Source organism: Telopea speciosissima, chromosome 4 (genome assembly GCF_018873765.1).
Source record: "Telopea speciosissima isolate NSW1024214 ecotype Mountain lineage chromosome 4, Tspe_v1, whole genome shotgun sequence".
Classification (NCBI taxonomy): Eukaryota; Viridiplantae; Streptophyta; class Magnoliopsida; order Proteales; family Proteaceae; genus Telopea; species Telopea speciosissima.
In genome coordinates this window covers 19,386,607-19,402,957 of record NC_057919.1, presented here as the reverse complement: position 1 = coordinate 19,402,957, position 16,351 = coordinate 19,386,607, and the positions used below count along the sequence as shown (strand labels likewise).

Sequence of the window (16,351 nt, the reverse complement as noted above, 5' to 3'; positions counted from 1 at the left end):
TTTATATTGTACCATAATAAATAATATGAGAAAAGAAGGGAAATAAAAAATAACAATTGGGTGCCTTGGTTGCCTAAGTGCATAGGCACCCCTCCACTGCCTTGGGTGGTCGCCTTGCCGCCTTGACAACTATGAATGAACTCTTAGAAGAATAGTAAGGATGTAATTTTAAAGATTGTTGTTACCTTATGAAGCTTAAGAAGAAGTTTTTTGAGGTCTTGGATATCCTTTTTGCTAATTATGAGATTCTTATAAATCAGCCAAAAGTTACGTGGAACCCTTTCAGGATCTCAAACATACTTGGGTCTCAGTTGGATTATGATGAGAAAATTTGGATGTTGTGGGAAGTGAAATTGTAGGGTTTAGTGAGAAAGAAGAAGCATGTTTTTAAGCTCTTATACATTCTCCAAAAAATTCGACGTGGAATGAGATGAATACTTGTATTAAGAAGGTTGTTAAAGATGTCCGAGGTGAATCAATAGGAAGACGTCATTCCTCTAGAGAGACTTGGTGGTGAGATGATGAGGTTCAAGAAGTCATTACGACTAAGAAAGTTATTTCTAAGACATGGCCAAGGACAAAGTATGTAGAGGATCTACAAAGGTATAAATTTGCCAGAAATGAAGCTAAGAAGATTGTGGGAAAATCAAGGGCAAAGAAATATAAATATCTTTAAAACAATCTGAGCACAAAGGAAGGGGAAAAAGCTATTTATTAGATAGCTAAAGTGAGGAAAAGGAAGAGTAGAGATATCGACCATGTTAAATGTATTAAAAGTGAAGATGGTAAAGTACTAATAAGGGATGAGGAAATTAAGAAGAGATGGGAAGGTTATTTCTGCAGCCTACTAAATGAAGACAATTAGAGTAATAGTGTTTTGGAAGACTGCATTACCCATCAAGACACCCCATTTCGTAGATATATATATGAAAAATTAGGGTTTCTGAAGCAAAAGAAGCTCTAAGGAGGATGGAAGTAGGTGAGGCACAAGGCCCTAATGAGGCCCAATAGAAGTGTGAAAGAGCTTAGGAATCTATAGTTTATCTTGGCTAACTAAGCTATTTAATAAGATTTTGAGCACAAGAAAAAAGCCAAATGAATAGAGGAGAAGCATCGTGGTTCCAGTTTACAAATATAAAGTTGATATTTAGAGCTGCAATAACTATATAGGCATAATACTAATGTCATACCATGAAATTATGAGAGAGGGTTTTTTAGCTCACTTGAGACAAGAAACTACTATTACGGAGATCCACGACAGAAGCTATTTACTTAGGAGACTCATGGAAAGATTTAGAGATTGCAAGAAGGATCTCCATATGGTCTTTATTGACCTAGAAAAAGCTTATGACAGAGTCCCTAGAGAGTTAATCTGGAAAGTACTTGAGAAGAGAAGTGTTTCAAGTAAATATTGGACATAATTAAAGAAATGTATGATGGTGCAGTGAAAAATGTAAGAACTGTGGGGGGGATTCAAGGTAGTGAATTCTTAATAACAATTAAATTACATCAAAGATCAACTTAAGCCCTTATTTGTTTGCGCTTATCATGGATGATTTAACTAGAGACATTCAAGATGAGGTTCCTTGGTGTATGATTTTTGCTGATGATGCTGTTTTGGTGGATGAGACAAAAGCAATGATTAATGCCAAGTTGGAGTTCTGGAGATCAACCTTGGATTCAAAAGATTTTAAGATAAGTAGCACGAAGATGGAGTATATGGTGTGTAACTTTGGTTATACTTGGACGGATAATGAGGTGTTGAAAATTGCTGAGAAGGAGATTCCACAAGTGATTATTTTAGGTATCTGGGTTCAATCATAAATAAAGAAGGTGATATAGAGGATGATGTTTCACAGAGAATTAAAATAGGATAGATGAAGGGGAGAGGTGCGTCCAGAGTATTATATGATCAGCGTATTCCTTTAAAACTTAAAGGAACATTATAGAAGACAATCATATGACCAGCTATGATGTATGGTGCGGAATGTTGACAAGTTAAGAAGCATCATATCGATAAACTCCATGTAACAGAGATGAGGTTGTTGAGATGGATGAGTGGCAAAACTAGGAAGGATAAAGTAAGGAATGATCATATTATAGCTGATTCGGGAGTAATTCCGATACATGATAAGCTATGAGAAAGTTGTTTGAGTTGGCATGGCCATGTTCAACGGAGGCCATTGGATGCCCCAGTATAGAGGAGTGATTTGGATTTAGATTGAAGGAACTAAAAGAGCTAGGGGCAGACCTAAAATGACCTTAGGAGAGGTGAGGAAAGACATGCATAGCTTAGGCCTTATATCAAGTATAACCTCGAATAGAGCTGATTGGAGGGCAAGGATCCATGTAGCCAACCCCATCTAGTTGGGATAACGCTGAGTTGTTGTTGTTGTTGTTGTTGTTGTTGTTGTAGTAGTAGTAGTATACATTCTCTAGTAAAATTTATTCTGCTGTTCAGCAGTAGTAGTTGGATAGAAGAGACGAGAAAAAAGAGGAATATTACAGAAGAAGAAACTAATGGATAATTAGTTCTTAAACATCGTTACTTAAAATTGTGCACTAGGAATGATTGAGTTTATGAGGTGAAGCAAGGAGAACAAAAAGATGATGATTATGGATAATTAATATTTATGTAGTGATGTTTGCCACCTATCAGTGGTAATAACATGTTTGTTCAAAGAGATGGGGTAAGTTGTGATCCTGTGGGTGCTTCTTCTCCGGTGAGCTGTCTCACCGGTAATGCTCTTCCTCCGATGTCTTCCCCCCCTCCCCCTATTCTGCCAACCTCTCCTCCCCCCCCCCTCTACCCCCTCTCGATCGACCGTCTCTTTGGACTAGTCTGTTTACTTCTGCTCCTGGTTCTCTCTTGGATGGCCTTCCCCTGCACTTCATCCCTCCTGTCTCTGTTGGTCCTTCCCCGGTGGCTCTCTACCCTCCTGAATGTCTCGACAGGGAAGCTAAGCTCTGGGAAAACTCCCTGGTTGGCCACTTTCTTGGCTCCAGGTCACCTTTTCACTTGGCCAAGACCTCTCTTAGTAAGCAATGGCGGGTGTGAGGTTCCCTGGACATTTTTCTCCTGGACAACAATTACATTCTTTTCAAGTTTTCCTCTGATGTCGACAAAGCTCGTGTCCTGGAGGGTGGACCTTGGTTGGTTGGCAAGAAACCTATTTTCCTGCGACAATGGCATGCTCGCCTGCAGCTCTGGCGTCCGGACCCCTCTTCCATCCCTCTGTGGGTTACCCTCCCTGGGTTACCCCTCCATTACTGGTGCACTGCAGGTCTCAGCTTCGTCTGCTCAGTTGTTGGCACCCCCCTTTTTTCTGATGTGAGAACAAGAAGGAAAGATCGGCTGGCCTACGCTAGGCTTTGCATTGAGGTTTCGGCGCAGTTCCCTCTACCTACCTTTATCTCTGTGAAGGAGGGAGAGGATTACTCCTTCGAACAAGAAATTTACTACGAATGGTTGTTACCACGTTGTGAGGTCTGCAAAACCTTCGGACATGATTCGCTCCTCTGCACTCCAAAGGTGCTGGATTCTGCTGCTATTCCCACCGTTGAGGCTACCGAGATGCCGGATTCTTGTGCTGATCGACATGCTTCGCGTAGTAGGCTGAGGACCAAAATCTGCCATCGGAATCGCCGGCGAACTGTGGCAAAGCCAAAGGACTAGTCCACAACCCATCCTTTACCCTACGGTCCAAGCAGCTTCAGTGTTTTGTCCGAAGATGACGGCTCTGAGCTGGGCTCCTGCCCCGAAAAACCCCTTTTTGATGTCGTTCCTCGCAGCAGATCCAGGATGTCGGAAAATCTTGCCTTGGAGCCTTCTATTCTTGGCTCTCCTGATGTTGCGGTTGCTCTGTCCTCACCAACCCCCTTGGAAAGTTGGCCGTTGACGTCTGCTACTGCTGCCTCGACTGCTCCCCTGCCTTCGTCTTCTCTCCAGGCAGCATCTGCGATGGGTACTTCCTCGTCAGCGAAGGATGGCTCATCTTTGAATTTGGTTTTGGCTACTTGTTCCAACCCCTTGGGGCCCACCAACTTGCCCCTTGCCCATGTGGCTTCGCAGGCTTTAGCTCCTATGGCTGGCTCGACATCTCAAACCTTTGGGCTGGACCCCTCCCCACTTAACCTTCCTCCGGGTCCTCGGGTCATCTCCCCACCTGGTTTTCTTAACCCGGCTGGGCCTCTTTCTTCCTCACCTGAGACTGGCTCCAGCGTCTCTCCCTCCCCCTGTAACACCCCCCCTCGTTGTGTCCACCCAACCTCCCCCTTTGGCTGCTCCTTTCGCAGGCGCTATCGCAGTGAAACTTGATCCAGATCGGTTCTGTCTCGGCTCTCTGAGCCTTTGCTGCCCCTCCCTGCTTCTTTCCAATTGTAGAGAATATAGATGAAGAAAACCAGAACTGAGAATGGAGGAAGAAGAGAGAAAGAGAAGAAGATGAGGAAGAGGAGAGAACTGTTAAACTTATCAGTCTCCCTCATAATGCTTGTATTTATAATCTCAAATTACAATAGAAAGGGGAACTCCTAATCAGATTAGGAATTCCTAATCATGATAGGATTCCAAGTTACAATAGGAAAAGAACTAGAACTAAGAACTCAAACTGAAACTAAGACTAAGAACTCACAGTAGAATTAGGACTTGACATAATTAGAAACTAGGACTCCAACTAGGACTAGGAAAATAGAAGATACACATATCAACCAAATCACTGTTCACGTGAACAGTGTCACATGAACAGTACTTCAACACTCCCCCTCAAGCTGGATTATACAAATAAGTAAAGAAAGAAGATCCAGCTTGAACTAAAAGGAAAAAAAAGAACTCCATAATAATGCAAACACTTCCCCTCAAGTTGGCGCATACAAGGTATTAATGCCCAACTTGAACAAAATGAGAAGAAACTAAGTTGTAGCAGAATCCAGCTTGACAGATGAATGTAGCTCCCAAATAAACCTTCAAGAACTTGAAATAATTGATCTTCAAAACCTGGACAGACATGATCAGCAAACCGGGACTAGAATTTCTTCCAAAAAAGACAGCTTTTAACGATCTTCAATAGTTAACCAGTGATGAATCTCAGATTGTCATAATGACATAAAATCTTGAAGTTAAATAACTAGAGCAGCAAGTAGCGGAAACGAGCTGAATTAGGCAGCGGAAAAACACTGTATCAACCCAACTGAAAGTCCTCAAATAGGCAACAACCAAATATCTTCAATACTCTTCAATACTTCAATCTCCCCCTTACGGCAAACTCAACCCAATAACGAAGGATACCCAATGGCAATGGTGGAGAAAACTGATCTTCTATGTTTTGCACCAATGTTCCTGCAAGTTTTGCGTTCTGCAATGTCTGCAGGTGTATTGTACATAATCCCCCCCTCACATGTAGTAGTACAGGTGGACAAATAACGGAGATTATGTCAGAGATAGTGCAAAAGTATAAACTTCCAGAATTCTCCAAAGGTGCTATGGGTATGAAAAAAGGAAGGAATGGTAAAATTGTAATTTACCAGAAGTTTCCAAAGGTGTTATGGGTAAATACCAAATGTATGGGATATGAAGGGAATTAGAATTATTGAAAGAGAACGGTGTTGGAAAAAAGGATGGCATGGCTATAATTTGGTGGAAATCCACTTTTAAATACAATCCAAGCCAAAGGGCAAACTGGTAATAAACCAGAATTTTCAAGGGTCAATTGGGTAGTCAAATAGGGGAATGTATGAAAAAGTAATGGTAGTTTGGTAAATAACCAGAATTTTGCAAGGGGCCCTTGGTAAATAAGAAAGTAATGGGTCATGTAGGGAATTAGATTTATAGATGAGGGACATACTTGGAAGGAGCAAACTCTTAATGGCAAGATGTAAATAATCATAAGAAGGATGGGTACTAATAAAGGTAGGGTAGTAGGCTAGTAGCAATAAATACCTAATAAGTTAAAAAAAAGGAAAAGGAAAAGGAAACATGAGGAAGGGGGAGTCAACAAGAGGTAACATGATATGGGTAGTGACATAAGATGGGGTTAATATGGGAAAATTAGGTTAAAATAAAATAAAAGGAATCATAAAGAAGGATGTTAACTTCTTCCTTACGACTCAACTGAACCAGCAAATCCAGCGGAAACCCAACATGATTCAGTTAATAGATCTCTCTTGCAAGCTTGGTTCAACCTGAAATTTAAGATGTTGTAACGTAATACCAGGGCCTATTGATTCCCACAATATTGAGTCCAGAGAGTAACAATAGAGTTGAAGTGGTGATTCTGAAATCAGCCGTGGCGGTAGTTGCAGCTCAGATTGAAACCAGGGAGAAACCATAAACCAGCAAGTGATCGATGCAGCCAGTCAAAGAAGAACCAGAAAAAAATAGTTCGATATTTGGAGAAATTGATTCAAGAGAGTGAAAACCTTTGATAGATGCTGTCCATGGCTGCTGGAATGAATCTCCAATAAGAACAACCAATCTCTAAGGGAAAAAAAGAGACTTGGTCTTCAAGGGAATAGAGACTCCAAAAAACGCAGGTGAAGAGGGGCAACAGCCACCGCAGGAAAAAGAACTTCTTCAAACCATTAATTGATGAAGTTGAGTGTCTTTCTTGATGGTAGAAACTCCTCCAAAAAATTACTGCAGCAGCAAGCAAAGCAGAAAATCGATTCTCAGAGACAGCATATACTCCATCGACCAAACCTTCGAACCAACAAATATCAGAAACCATAACAGGGACCTCAATAATCGAAGAACCAATGAACCCCTCAACATCAAACAGAAGGGGTTTCAACAATATCAAAACGCCATCAACAATCGACTACCATAGTCAGCGATTTCAGAACCCCAAAATCGCTAGCAGAAACCAGACAATCCATGCGGCAGAATAAACACCATGACCAGCAAACCTTCGAATCAAATATATATGATTCATCATACGAAACCCTAGTTCTTCTTCTTTTATGAACTAGGGTTTCCTTCTTCAAACCAAAAACTTAAAACGACTCTCAAAACGGCAATTTTGGAGAGAATCAGTCACTAGTTGCCTAGCTCTGATACCATGTAGAGAATATAGATGAAGAAAACCAGAACTGAGAATGGAGGAAGAAGAGAGAAAGAGAAGAAGATGAGGAAGAGGAGAGAACTGTTAAACTTATCAGTCTCCCTCATAATGCTTGTATTTATAATCTCAAATTACAATAGAAAGGGGAACTCCTAATCAGATTAGGAATTCCTAATCATGATAGGATTCCAAGTTACAATAGGAAAAGAACTAGAACTAAGAACTCAAACTGAAACTAAGACTAAGAACTCACAGTAGAATTAGGACTTGACATAATTAGAAACTAGGACTCCAACTAGGACTAGGAAAATAGAAGATACACATATCAACCAAATCACTGTTCACGTGAACAGTGTCACATGAACAGTACTTCAACACCAATGATGCAGGGATTCATTTGGAATTCCAGGGGGTTGAACTCCTCCTCCAAGCAAGCTGCTATCCGTTCTCGTTTGCGCTCTTCTCAGGATTCCTTTTGCTGCCTCCTTGAAACCCACATCAAAGAGCCTAATTCCCTCCCTATCCTCCGCTCTTTAGCCCCCGGTTGGTCCCTCCTTACCAATTATGCGCATCATCCCAATGGCAGAATCTGGGTGCTTTGGGATCCCGGAAAAATTTCCATTCATCTCATCTCCTCCTCTGCTCAGTTCCTCTACCTCTCCTGCTCTGACTGTCTCAGCCATTTCTCCTTCTTCTTCACTGCTGTGTATGCTCACAATAGTCCTCCCTTGAGAATTCCCCTCTAGTCTGACCTCAGATCCCTTGCCAACAATGTTGGGGCCTGCCCCTGGGGTTTCGGTGGTGACTTCAATGTCATCAGATTCGGCCATGAAAAGCAAAGTGGTGATAGTTTGGACCTTGAAGCTATGAGCTCTTTCAATGACTGTATTGAGGATATTGGGGTTAATGACTTGAGATGGTCTGGCTTCCCCTTCACTTGGTGTAATAAAAGGGTTGGAGTCAATCGGATCTCTTGTAAGTTGGACAGGGTTCTGGTCAATGAAGATTGGCTCTCTGCTTTTCCTCTTCCCATGCTTCCTTTGAAAACCCAGATATTTCTGACCATTCCCCCATCTCCCTTGATATTCAGCCTCTTACTTCTTTTGGCCCCAAGCCCTTCAAGTTCTTTGACATGTGGACCTCCCATCCTTCTTTTCTCCAAACTGTCCAAGATGCTTGGAACAAACCTGTTTTTGCTTTTTCAACCCCCCTCCTTGCCCTCTCCAAAAAGCTTAAAAATGTTAAGGCTGCTTTAAAGGATTGGAATGCTAACACTTTTGGCAACATCCCTCAGCAGGTCTCTGATTGCAGGGCTAGACTTGCCTCTGTTCAGCTTCGGTTGCAGACTTCCCACCTTGATAGTGCCCTTGCAGCTGAGGAAAAAGCCTTATCTCTGGAGCTCTCGGCTTTGCTGGCCCGAGAGGAAAGTTTTCTCAAGCAAAAGTCCCGGATCAAATGGCTTGAGTTGGGGGACTCTAATTCTGCTTATTTCCATAGCTCATTGAAAGCGCAAGTCAATTACAATTCCATTGTCAAGCTTACAGCTCCAGATGGCTCTACAGCTTCCACAGTAAAGGATATTAAACAGTTGGCTGTTCAACATTTCAAAGATCTTTTTAGTGGTACTCCAATGGGCTCCTCTCCTCTCCCGGATGACCTGCTCAACAAATTCCTGCCTCAGCCTTCTTTTGACTCCTTGGGCTCTATTCCTAAAGAAGAAGAGATAGTTGCTGCCATTCACTCTCTAAAGGTGTCGGGTGCTCCTGGGCCGGATGGTTTTAGTATGGGATTCTTCCTAGCTACTTGGGATATTATCAAATTGGACTTTATTGCTGCCATTGAAAGCTTTTTCTTTAACCCGAATCAAGTCAAAGGTATAAACCACACCTTCCTTTGTCTTATTCCTAAGAAGGAGGGAGCTTCCACCATGAATGAATTCAGGCCTATTGCCTTTTGTAACCTACTGTACAAGTTTATTGCAAAGATTCTCGCTCGAAGATTCAAGAGTGTTGTGGGTCTCCTTGTTAGCGACAACCGATCAGCCTTCATCCCTGGGAGAATCATCTCCGACAACATTCTCCTTTGCCACGACATTGTCAGAGGATTTGAAAGGAAAAATCATGCGCCCTCTATTCTCTTGAAAATTGATCTTCATAAGGCTTTTGACTCGCTCAGATGGGATTTCATTGCTCAAGTGATGGCCAAGATGGGATTTCCTGTGATATTTGTCAACTGGATTCAAGCTTGCATCACCTCTCCTAGATTCTCAGTCTTGATCAATGGCAGTCCGGCGGGGTTCTTTGAAGCCAGGGTGGGTATTCGGCAGAGCTGTCCCCTTTCCCCTTACCTGTTCACTTTGGCTTTGGAAGTTCTTTCCAGGAAAATCCAAATTGCTACAGATATGCGGCTCATCCCCCCTTTGCCTAAGTGTAAAGGTCTTAAGCTTACTCATCTGGCTTTCGCTGATGACCTGATGATTTTCTCCAAGGCGTCTCTGGTTTCCCTTGATGCCTCTTTACTCTGTCTTCAGCACTTCTATGAGATGTCCGGCCTTCGCCTCAATCCTATTAAGTCTCAGATTTTCTTAGCAGGAGTCTCTGACTCTCTCAAGCTGGCTTTCCTCCAGAGATCAGGTTTCCTTGAGGGTCATCTCCCTGTCAAGTATCTGGGTCTTCCCCTTATCCCCTCCAGGCTTACGGTTCATCACTGCACCCCGATGCTTGATCTTATTCGCAAAAGGCTCCAGTTATGGAAAGGCAAACTTCTCTCCTATGCAGGCAGATTGGTGCTTATTCGCTCAGTTCTGGAAGCTTCTTATATCTACTGGTCTTGCATCTTTGGGCTCCCCCAAGCAACTATCAAGTCCTTGGAATCTCTCTTTGCCTCCTTTCTTTGGAAGGGTAAGGAGTCCTCTAGATTCCTCCACCCTCTCAGTTGGGCAGCCGTTTGTCTTCCTAAAAAAGGAGGTCTGAGCATTAGAAGAATCAAAGAGGCCAATTCTGCAGGGATCATCAAGCTCATCTGGAAAATTGTCTCTAAACAGAAGAGCATCTGGGTCGATTGGGTTTACTCGAGCCTTCTCCGTTAGGATTCCATCTGGTCAGCCTCTGCTTCCTCTAACTCTTCTTGGGTTTGGAGCAAGATCTTGGATTCCCGTCACTTGGTTCTCCACAGCATCAGAACACAGATTGGAGATGGGCTCTCTACTTATCTCTGGCTCGACCACTAGCACCCTAAGGGGATCCTCTTTAGTCTGATATCTCCTTGCACCATTTATGCCTCCGGTCTCCACAGACTATCCTTGGTTGCTTATATATTAGGCCCAGCTGGCTGGTCTCCTCCTTCCACCGCCTCCCAGGACCTTACTCAGATTTGGAATGAGCTGGCCTCCATTCCCTGTAGGCTCTCTAGCAGGGATGACTGTGTTTTGTGGAAAGCATGCAACTCCAGTTCCTTCTCCTCCAATTCTGCTTGTGATGCTATTTGCCTCAAGGGTCCCCTTGTTCCTTGGAGGAAGCTCGTTTGGTTCAAGGATCATATCCCTAGGCATTGCTTCACCGCTTGGAGGATCTTCTCCAAATGCCTTCAAACCCAGGCCTTCCTTCGGCATCGTCACATCCAAGTCCCTCCTTCCTGCTGCCTTTGTTGGAACAATGTGGAAGACATTGACCATCTTTTCTTCGAGTGCCCAACTGCCAAAGCAATCTGGAAAGGAGTTCTGCTCAAATGCTGGCCTGCCCGGCGTAGAATCTTGCCTTTCTCCCGCGAGTGGCTTTGGATTGATATGACTTTTGCATGCTCTTCTATCTGTGACACTGTCGGGAAGCTTGCTTTTGTGCTTCGCTTAATCATATCTGGATGGAGCGTAATATCAGGAAATGGACCTCCAACTCCCGCTCCTATCAGCAGATTTGGGATTCCATTTCGTTTGAAATTAAGGCCAAATTAGGCTCTGCTCCTCCTCCTTCTTGTATTGATTCCCCAAGGAACAGGTGCATTGTTGATTCCTGGGGCCTCACTTCTGTAATGTTGTTCGATCCAGCCCCTACTCTTTAAGGGCTGGTCTCTGTTTTTTGTTTTGTTGCTCCCCTCTTGGGGCCATGTATTTTTCTCTCTTTGGTAATGAATTTCTTATTCACCCAAAAAAAATATTTATGTAGTGGGAGGTTTTGAACATGCAGAGTGAAGAAAGGGGAGAAGAAGGGAAAATAAATTAGAGAAGAAATACTATTGAAGAATATGAATGACAACAAATAGAGGGAGTTCGAAACATTTGTGTGTGTGTGTGTGTCTCGGATACCCTTCTTTGTTGCCTTAGATTATTATGAAAAACTTTTTTGCAGTAGGATGAGTAAATCTAAAGCTGCGTTCGGTTGCTTTCCTAGGTAGCCATCCCCAAAACCTTTTGGTTATCTCCCATTGAAAGGAAGGAAACCCCTTCCTCACTTTTCCTTTGTCTGTCCAAGTGCACCCAAACAACTAAATAAGGTCGGGTTCATTGATCCTGTTTTGCCATTCAACTCTCTCCAAAGTCATTTTAGGTCTGACCCCTTGCTCTTTTACCTCCTCCAATCTGAATCATATTACTCGTCCTTACTGGTGCACTCAAAGGTCTTCGTTGCACATCTCCACACCATCTCAAATGATTTTCTCTCAATTTATCATGTATCAGTGCTACTCCTCAATTTCCTGCAATCTGTTCAGTCCTTATTTTATCTTTTCTAGTTTTATGTCTTGCATCTCAACATCTTCATGTCAACTATGATACTTTTTTTAAAACATGTTGTTTCTTTACCACCCAATATTCAGCTCCATACATCATCACTGGAGAATCCCAATCCTAAAATGGAAAATAAAGAAGTAAAATAAGATGTAGACTGTTTCCCACTCTGTTTTATTTTATTAATGTAAACCAGTTATTTTTTCCTTTTTTTTTTCAACCATTAAAGCCTTTGGCTTTCTTGAATTGTATAACTCTCTTAAATTCAGAGTCCTAATATATGCTGCAGCCAATCAAGGTGGAAAAAAGAAGTTAAGATAGTGTTGTTTTTTTTTTTTGGGGGGGGGGGTGGGTGGGTGGGTGGGCAGACCCTTGAGACCTCTCTTGGATCTCAATATGCAGGTAGGCATTTCATCAAGCTGGTTTAAGTTCAAGAACATAAAATCTTGGATGAAATTTGTCTGAGAAATGGGCAAATGTCTTCATGTCAGCCATCCTACAATGTCTGCAAGTCTTGGCAATGCGCTGATGCTTAGAGCTTATGTCTTCTTCCAGTAAGAAACTACAATATGGCTTTTACAAGTGCCCTTTTATCAACAACCACAACCGATGGCTTGATGAAGATTCTTGCATCCATACATTGGAGTGATGGCAATAACAATATTTGAGATCAACCAGGCCTAAATACGGTTCTCTATAATGATATTAGTTAACTGAGGAATATTTACAATCAAACCCTATGTTACCTGGACACGACAGCAAAGCATCCAACTTGAGTGCGGCAAAGTTTTTCATTTGTTGCTTTCTCATTGGTTTTCATGAACTGTCGGACAAATGCAAAACTCATAATTTTTAAGTTCCTTGGTAACATAGGTCAAAGCAGACTGACATTATTGTCTTAAAGAATAGCAGAACAGATACAAAACCATGGATGAAGTGATCTGCCAAATATAATGAGCAAGTGAGATCAATAATTGTAGTCAGACTGATGGGTTTCTAGAAGCCTAAGAATTTAAGTTTAGAAACTCAGTTTAAAAAAAATTAAAAAAAACAGAATCAAAGTGAAGAAGACAAAGAACCGGATTCTAGGAAATTTGAATAACTTGAATTCAAAGGCTTAGATATGGTCCAAAAATTGGTTGAGTACTCCATTCAGGTAAAAGAACAGAATACCAAAACCTAATGGTCTGATTCAAAGTTACAGAAAGTTCTATTTAAGATAGAACTTCTAAACCTACGAATCAATATCAGTGATTGGAGTGATTTCAGGGCATAAAACATATTTAATCAGATTAAGTAACAACAGTTAGGAGAATTCAGAATAAAAGTAGAACAATGATCTGAGATATGATCCAAAATAGAATCCACAAATGGGAACTCGATCTCAGAGATTAAATTTAAGAAACCAACAATTTTAGTATCAATAGGAGTCTAATGATCTGATTTCAGATTCAAAATTTAAAATCATATATATAATTAGGATAGAATTTGATAGTAAAATAAGATTTCAGAATTTAGAAATCAAGAGTAATAATCAAGAATTGAGATTTTCAGAATTATAATATATGCACAGGAACTTAGGGTTAAGAACTGACCTGTTGCATGAACTAAACAATGAAGAAGAATATTAGAAGAAGGAACATATGATTAAGCTTCCCACCTAGCCTCAATTGGAATCCCACCAATAGATTGCCGCATTTCACGACAGAGTCATGCATTTCACAGAATAAAAGAAGGCAAAGCCAATCTAAAATAGCATTAAAATCGTGGGGGAGTATGTACCCCTTCCCTTTTATTTATAATAAACTGTAAGGATATAACATGCTGACCATAGATCTGTCTAACAGCCTATAGGGATAAACTCCTTACCAGATAATGAGATAATTCCAAAATCAAACTAACACTAGGACTCCCATTCCGCAAGCTAATAAAGAAGTCCTATTTGGACTGAAACACTTAATTAAATAAACAAAACAGACTTTGAACTGAACTGGAACTTATAAATCCTATTCCAGCTCTTACAACTAATAGAATAATAAGAATTAAAAGGACAATGATCACCCGCGATTGGCTGGACAGGAATCAGAACCGCAGCTGAGTAAAGGCTGTGAATTATTACTGAGTCATATTCTTCCTCATTTGGTACGTTTCAGAGTACCCTCCTTGATCTGCAGCACAGACCCTTTCTTCAATTTTTGTATACATGATATGTTATGTCATTTATTTAGCATTGTTGTGCTTTTGAATTCTCTCCTGTGCCCATGAGGCAAGTTTTTGTGACAACAGGGCATCAAAGTTTGTTTTTGCTTGATGGTGTTGACGAAAGATTTGAAGAGATAATGCTTTAATAGGAGATACGGCCCTGAACGGACAGAAATTTTTTAACAGGTTCCCTGTAGCCATCTGCTAAATTTTTGGCATGGAGCTATTAACTGATAATTAACTTGGCTTGATAGAGGTTTTGTTTCTGAGATTTGTTGCTCTTGTATCAATGCATTTGCATTTTTCCCAATTCATCTGCAAATTTGTTTCTCTTCATGTTTATTATCTTGATGACTTTACAGTTGAGAAGTAACCCTGTCCCTTTTTTTTTTGTGTTTCTCCCTGTTAGCTGTCTCCTTGATTCAGAATGGTAGTTTGTCAGGTTCTTCATTGCTGTTTTCCTTCACTATACAGGATTATTATTTCTTGAAACATTTATACTGTGAGATTGGTCTAGCTATACCTTCTTATTGAGCAAAATAAAATGTAATTAGTCTAAATTATCATGTAATGTGCAGAGTCCTGATGAGATTGTTGACAAATCTATCCGCAGTAGTGATGGATCAACTATTTGTGAAGATTTTGTTAGTCTAGTGCAGACCTGGCTAAGAAAAATTCAGGTTGGTTTCTTTTCAGGGCCATTTGATTCCTTTTTTAGAATCAACTTGTTTGGTCATATAGACTTCTCAGTGAACCTTCCATCTACTGACCTATCACCAATTTCAGCCGCACTCTCTAATGCAGCACAAATTTAGAGCTATTAGATAAATGTAGGGTTTTTCTTGCTGAAGACGTGGTAAGGCGCCACACACACACACACACACACACACACACACATACATACATACACACAACTAACCATGTTTCAAATTTAAAATACTCAATTGCCCTAACTTCAACACCTAATGAGGGGTATACAGTTGTCTAACTAACAAAATGACCTAAAGGAATAACAAAGGACAGAAATAACCCCACTTAAACATAAGTAGCAGGGATAAATAATGATAACACATATAAACACAAGTCAATAATAAGAAACGACCCATCCTGTGGCAAAGAGAGAGACTACAGTTTCTTGGGCAGGTAGAGAAAAAGATGTCTCCTCAAGAAGTTTGTTTAGCCTTGAGACTTGATCTCTTCCCATTGAAACTGGTCTGCTCTGGTATAAGAGGGAAAGAGATTGATGGAAGAGAGAGAAAATGAAAGAGCTAATGACTTTCAGATCTGCTGCTTCAGTCTATCTCTTTGGTCAAGATTTATAGGTGCTACCTCTCTTATGTCACTCTCTGATGCTTTATCTTTAGATAGAAATAACATAATTAAACCCAACACTTCCTGGTCTGCTGCATTTTAATTCATCACACAATGAGAGAAGGTCAACACTATTCTTCACTGTAAACCTGTTTCAGCTCTCAATACCTACTTGCAGTTATGAACTTAAACATACAACAACAACATCTCAGCCGTATCCCAACTAAATGGGGTCGGCTAAGTTTTGAAATTAAACATGATATTTAAATATTTCGAATCTATAAACATGGAACAGACAAGAATACTGTTGAAAATTCTGTGCAAATTGTCTCAAGTATGAAATAATCCCAATACTACAAGCAACATGTGTTAGAAAGTAAATGAAACTGCTTATAATCAACTGCATATCTTTTGAACCTCTGCTGATAAGGTTTTATCTATTCACCAGAAGACAAATAAAGCATTGTCCAATACATGCATGCAGATATGCAAAGCAAGCGCAGTTTTTCTTTTCTATTATTATTTTTTGGTCTGGGGGGGTTAATAATGTCAGTTTTCCCTCTTGGGAAGGAAATTGGGTCGAAAATTTGCGAAGATGGAGCAAAGTGGGTCTTGTGTCATTTTATTTCTTGTTAGAGGCAATGTTGAAACTAGTTAAGTGAACATCCCCACTGGTTCCAAACTTGTTCGCCAATCGAGAAGGTCAGTCCCCTATCTATTTGATGGTTAGAGTGCAAACTTTCATCCCTCAACTTGGTGTGTGAAGGACTGCAAGGTAGAAATGTAGAATTCAAATGAACCTTAAAGTGAGGTATATCCTCTAAATTTGTGACCTGCAGTTATGATGGGAAATCTATTGGGAATAAATCCACAATGGCAAACTCAGGGACCTTGGATAACTTCGTATACCAGTTCAGCCTCTCTGTTAGAAAAACAACGCAGCAGAATGGTGATTTTGCAGAAGAAAACGAAAAAAGAAGAGAAATATCACACACAAGACAAGATTTATGTGGCTCACCCCCAAGAAGGAAGTTTACATCCACGGCCGAGCGATAGAACG

The 16,351-nt window shown here is 40.9% G+C and overlaps 1 protein-coding gene across 4 annotated transcripts in view; it reads left to right on the top strand.

Moving 5' to 3' along the window:
- The window catches only part of LOC122657552 (nicotinate phosphoribosyltransferase 2-like), a 62,230-nt gene that overhangs the window by 33,621 nt on the left and 12,258 nt on the right, over positions 1-16,351 (top strand). For all 4 annotated transcript variants that reach the window (XR_006332323.1, XM_043852288.1, XM_043852289.1 and 1 more), the window contains one exon: positions 14,559-14,660. Coding sequence is in view for 3 of the 4 variants with exons in the window: in XM_043852288.1 (XP_043708223.1) it covers positions 14,559-14,660 (102 nt within the window). In the remaining variant the exon portion in view is untranslated. The remainder of the gene's footprint in view (positions 1-14,558; positions 14,661-16,351) is intronic.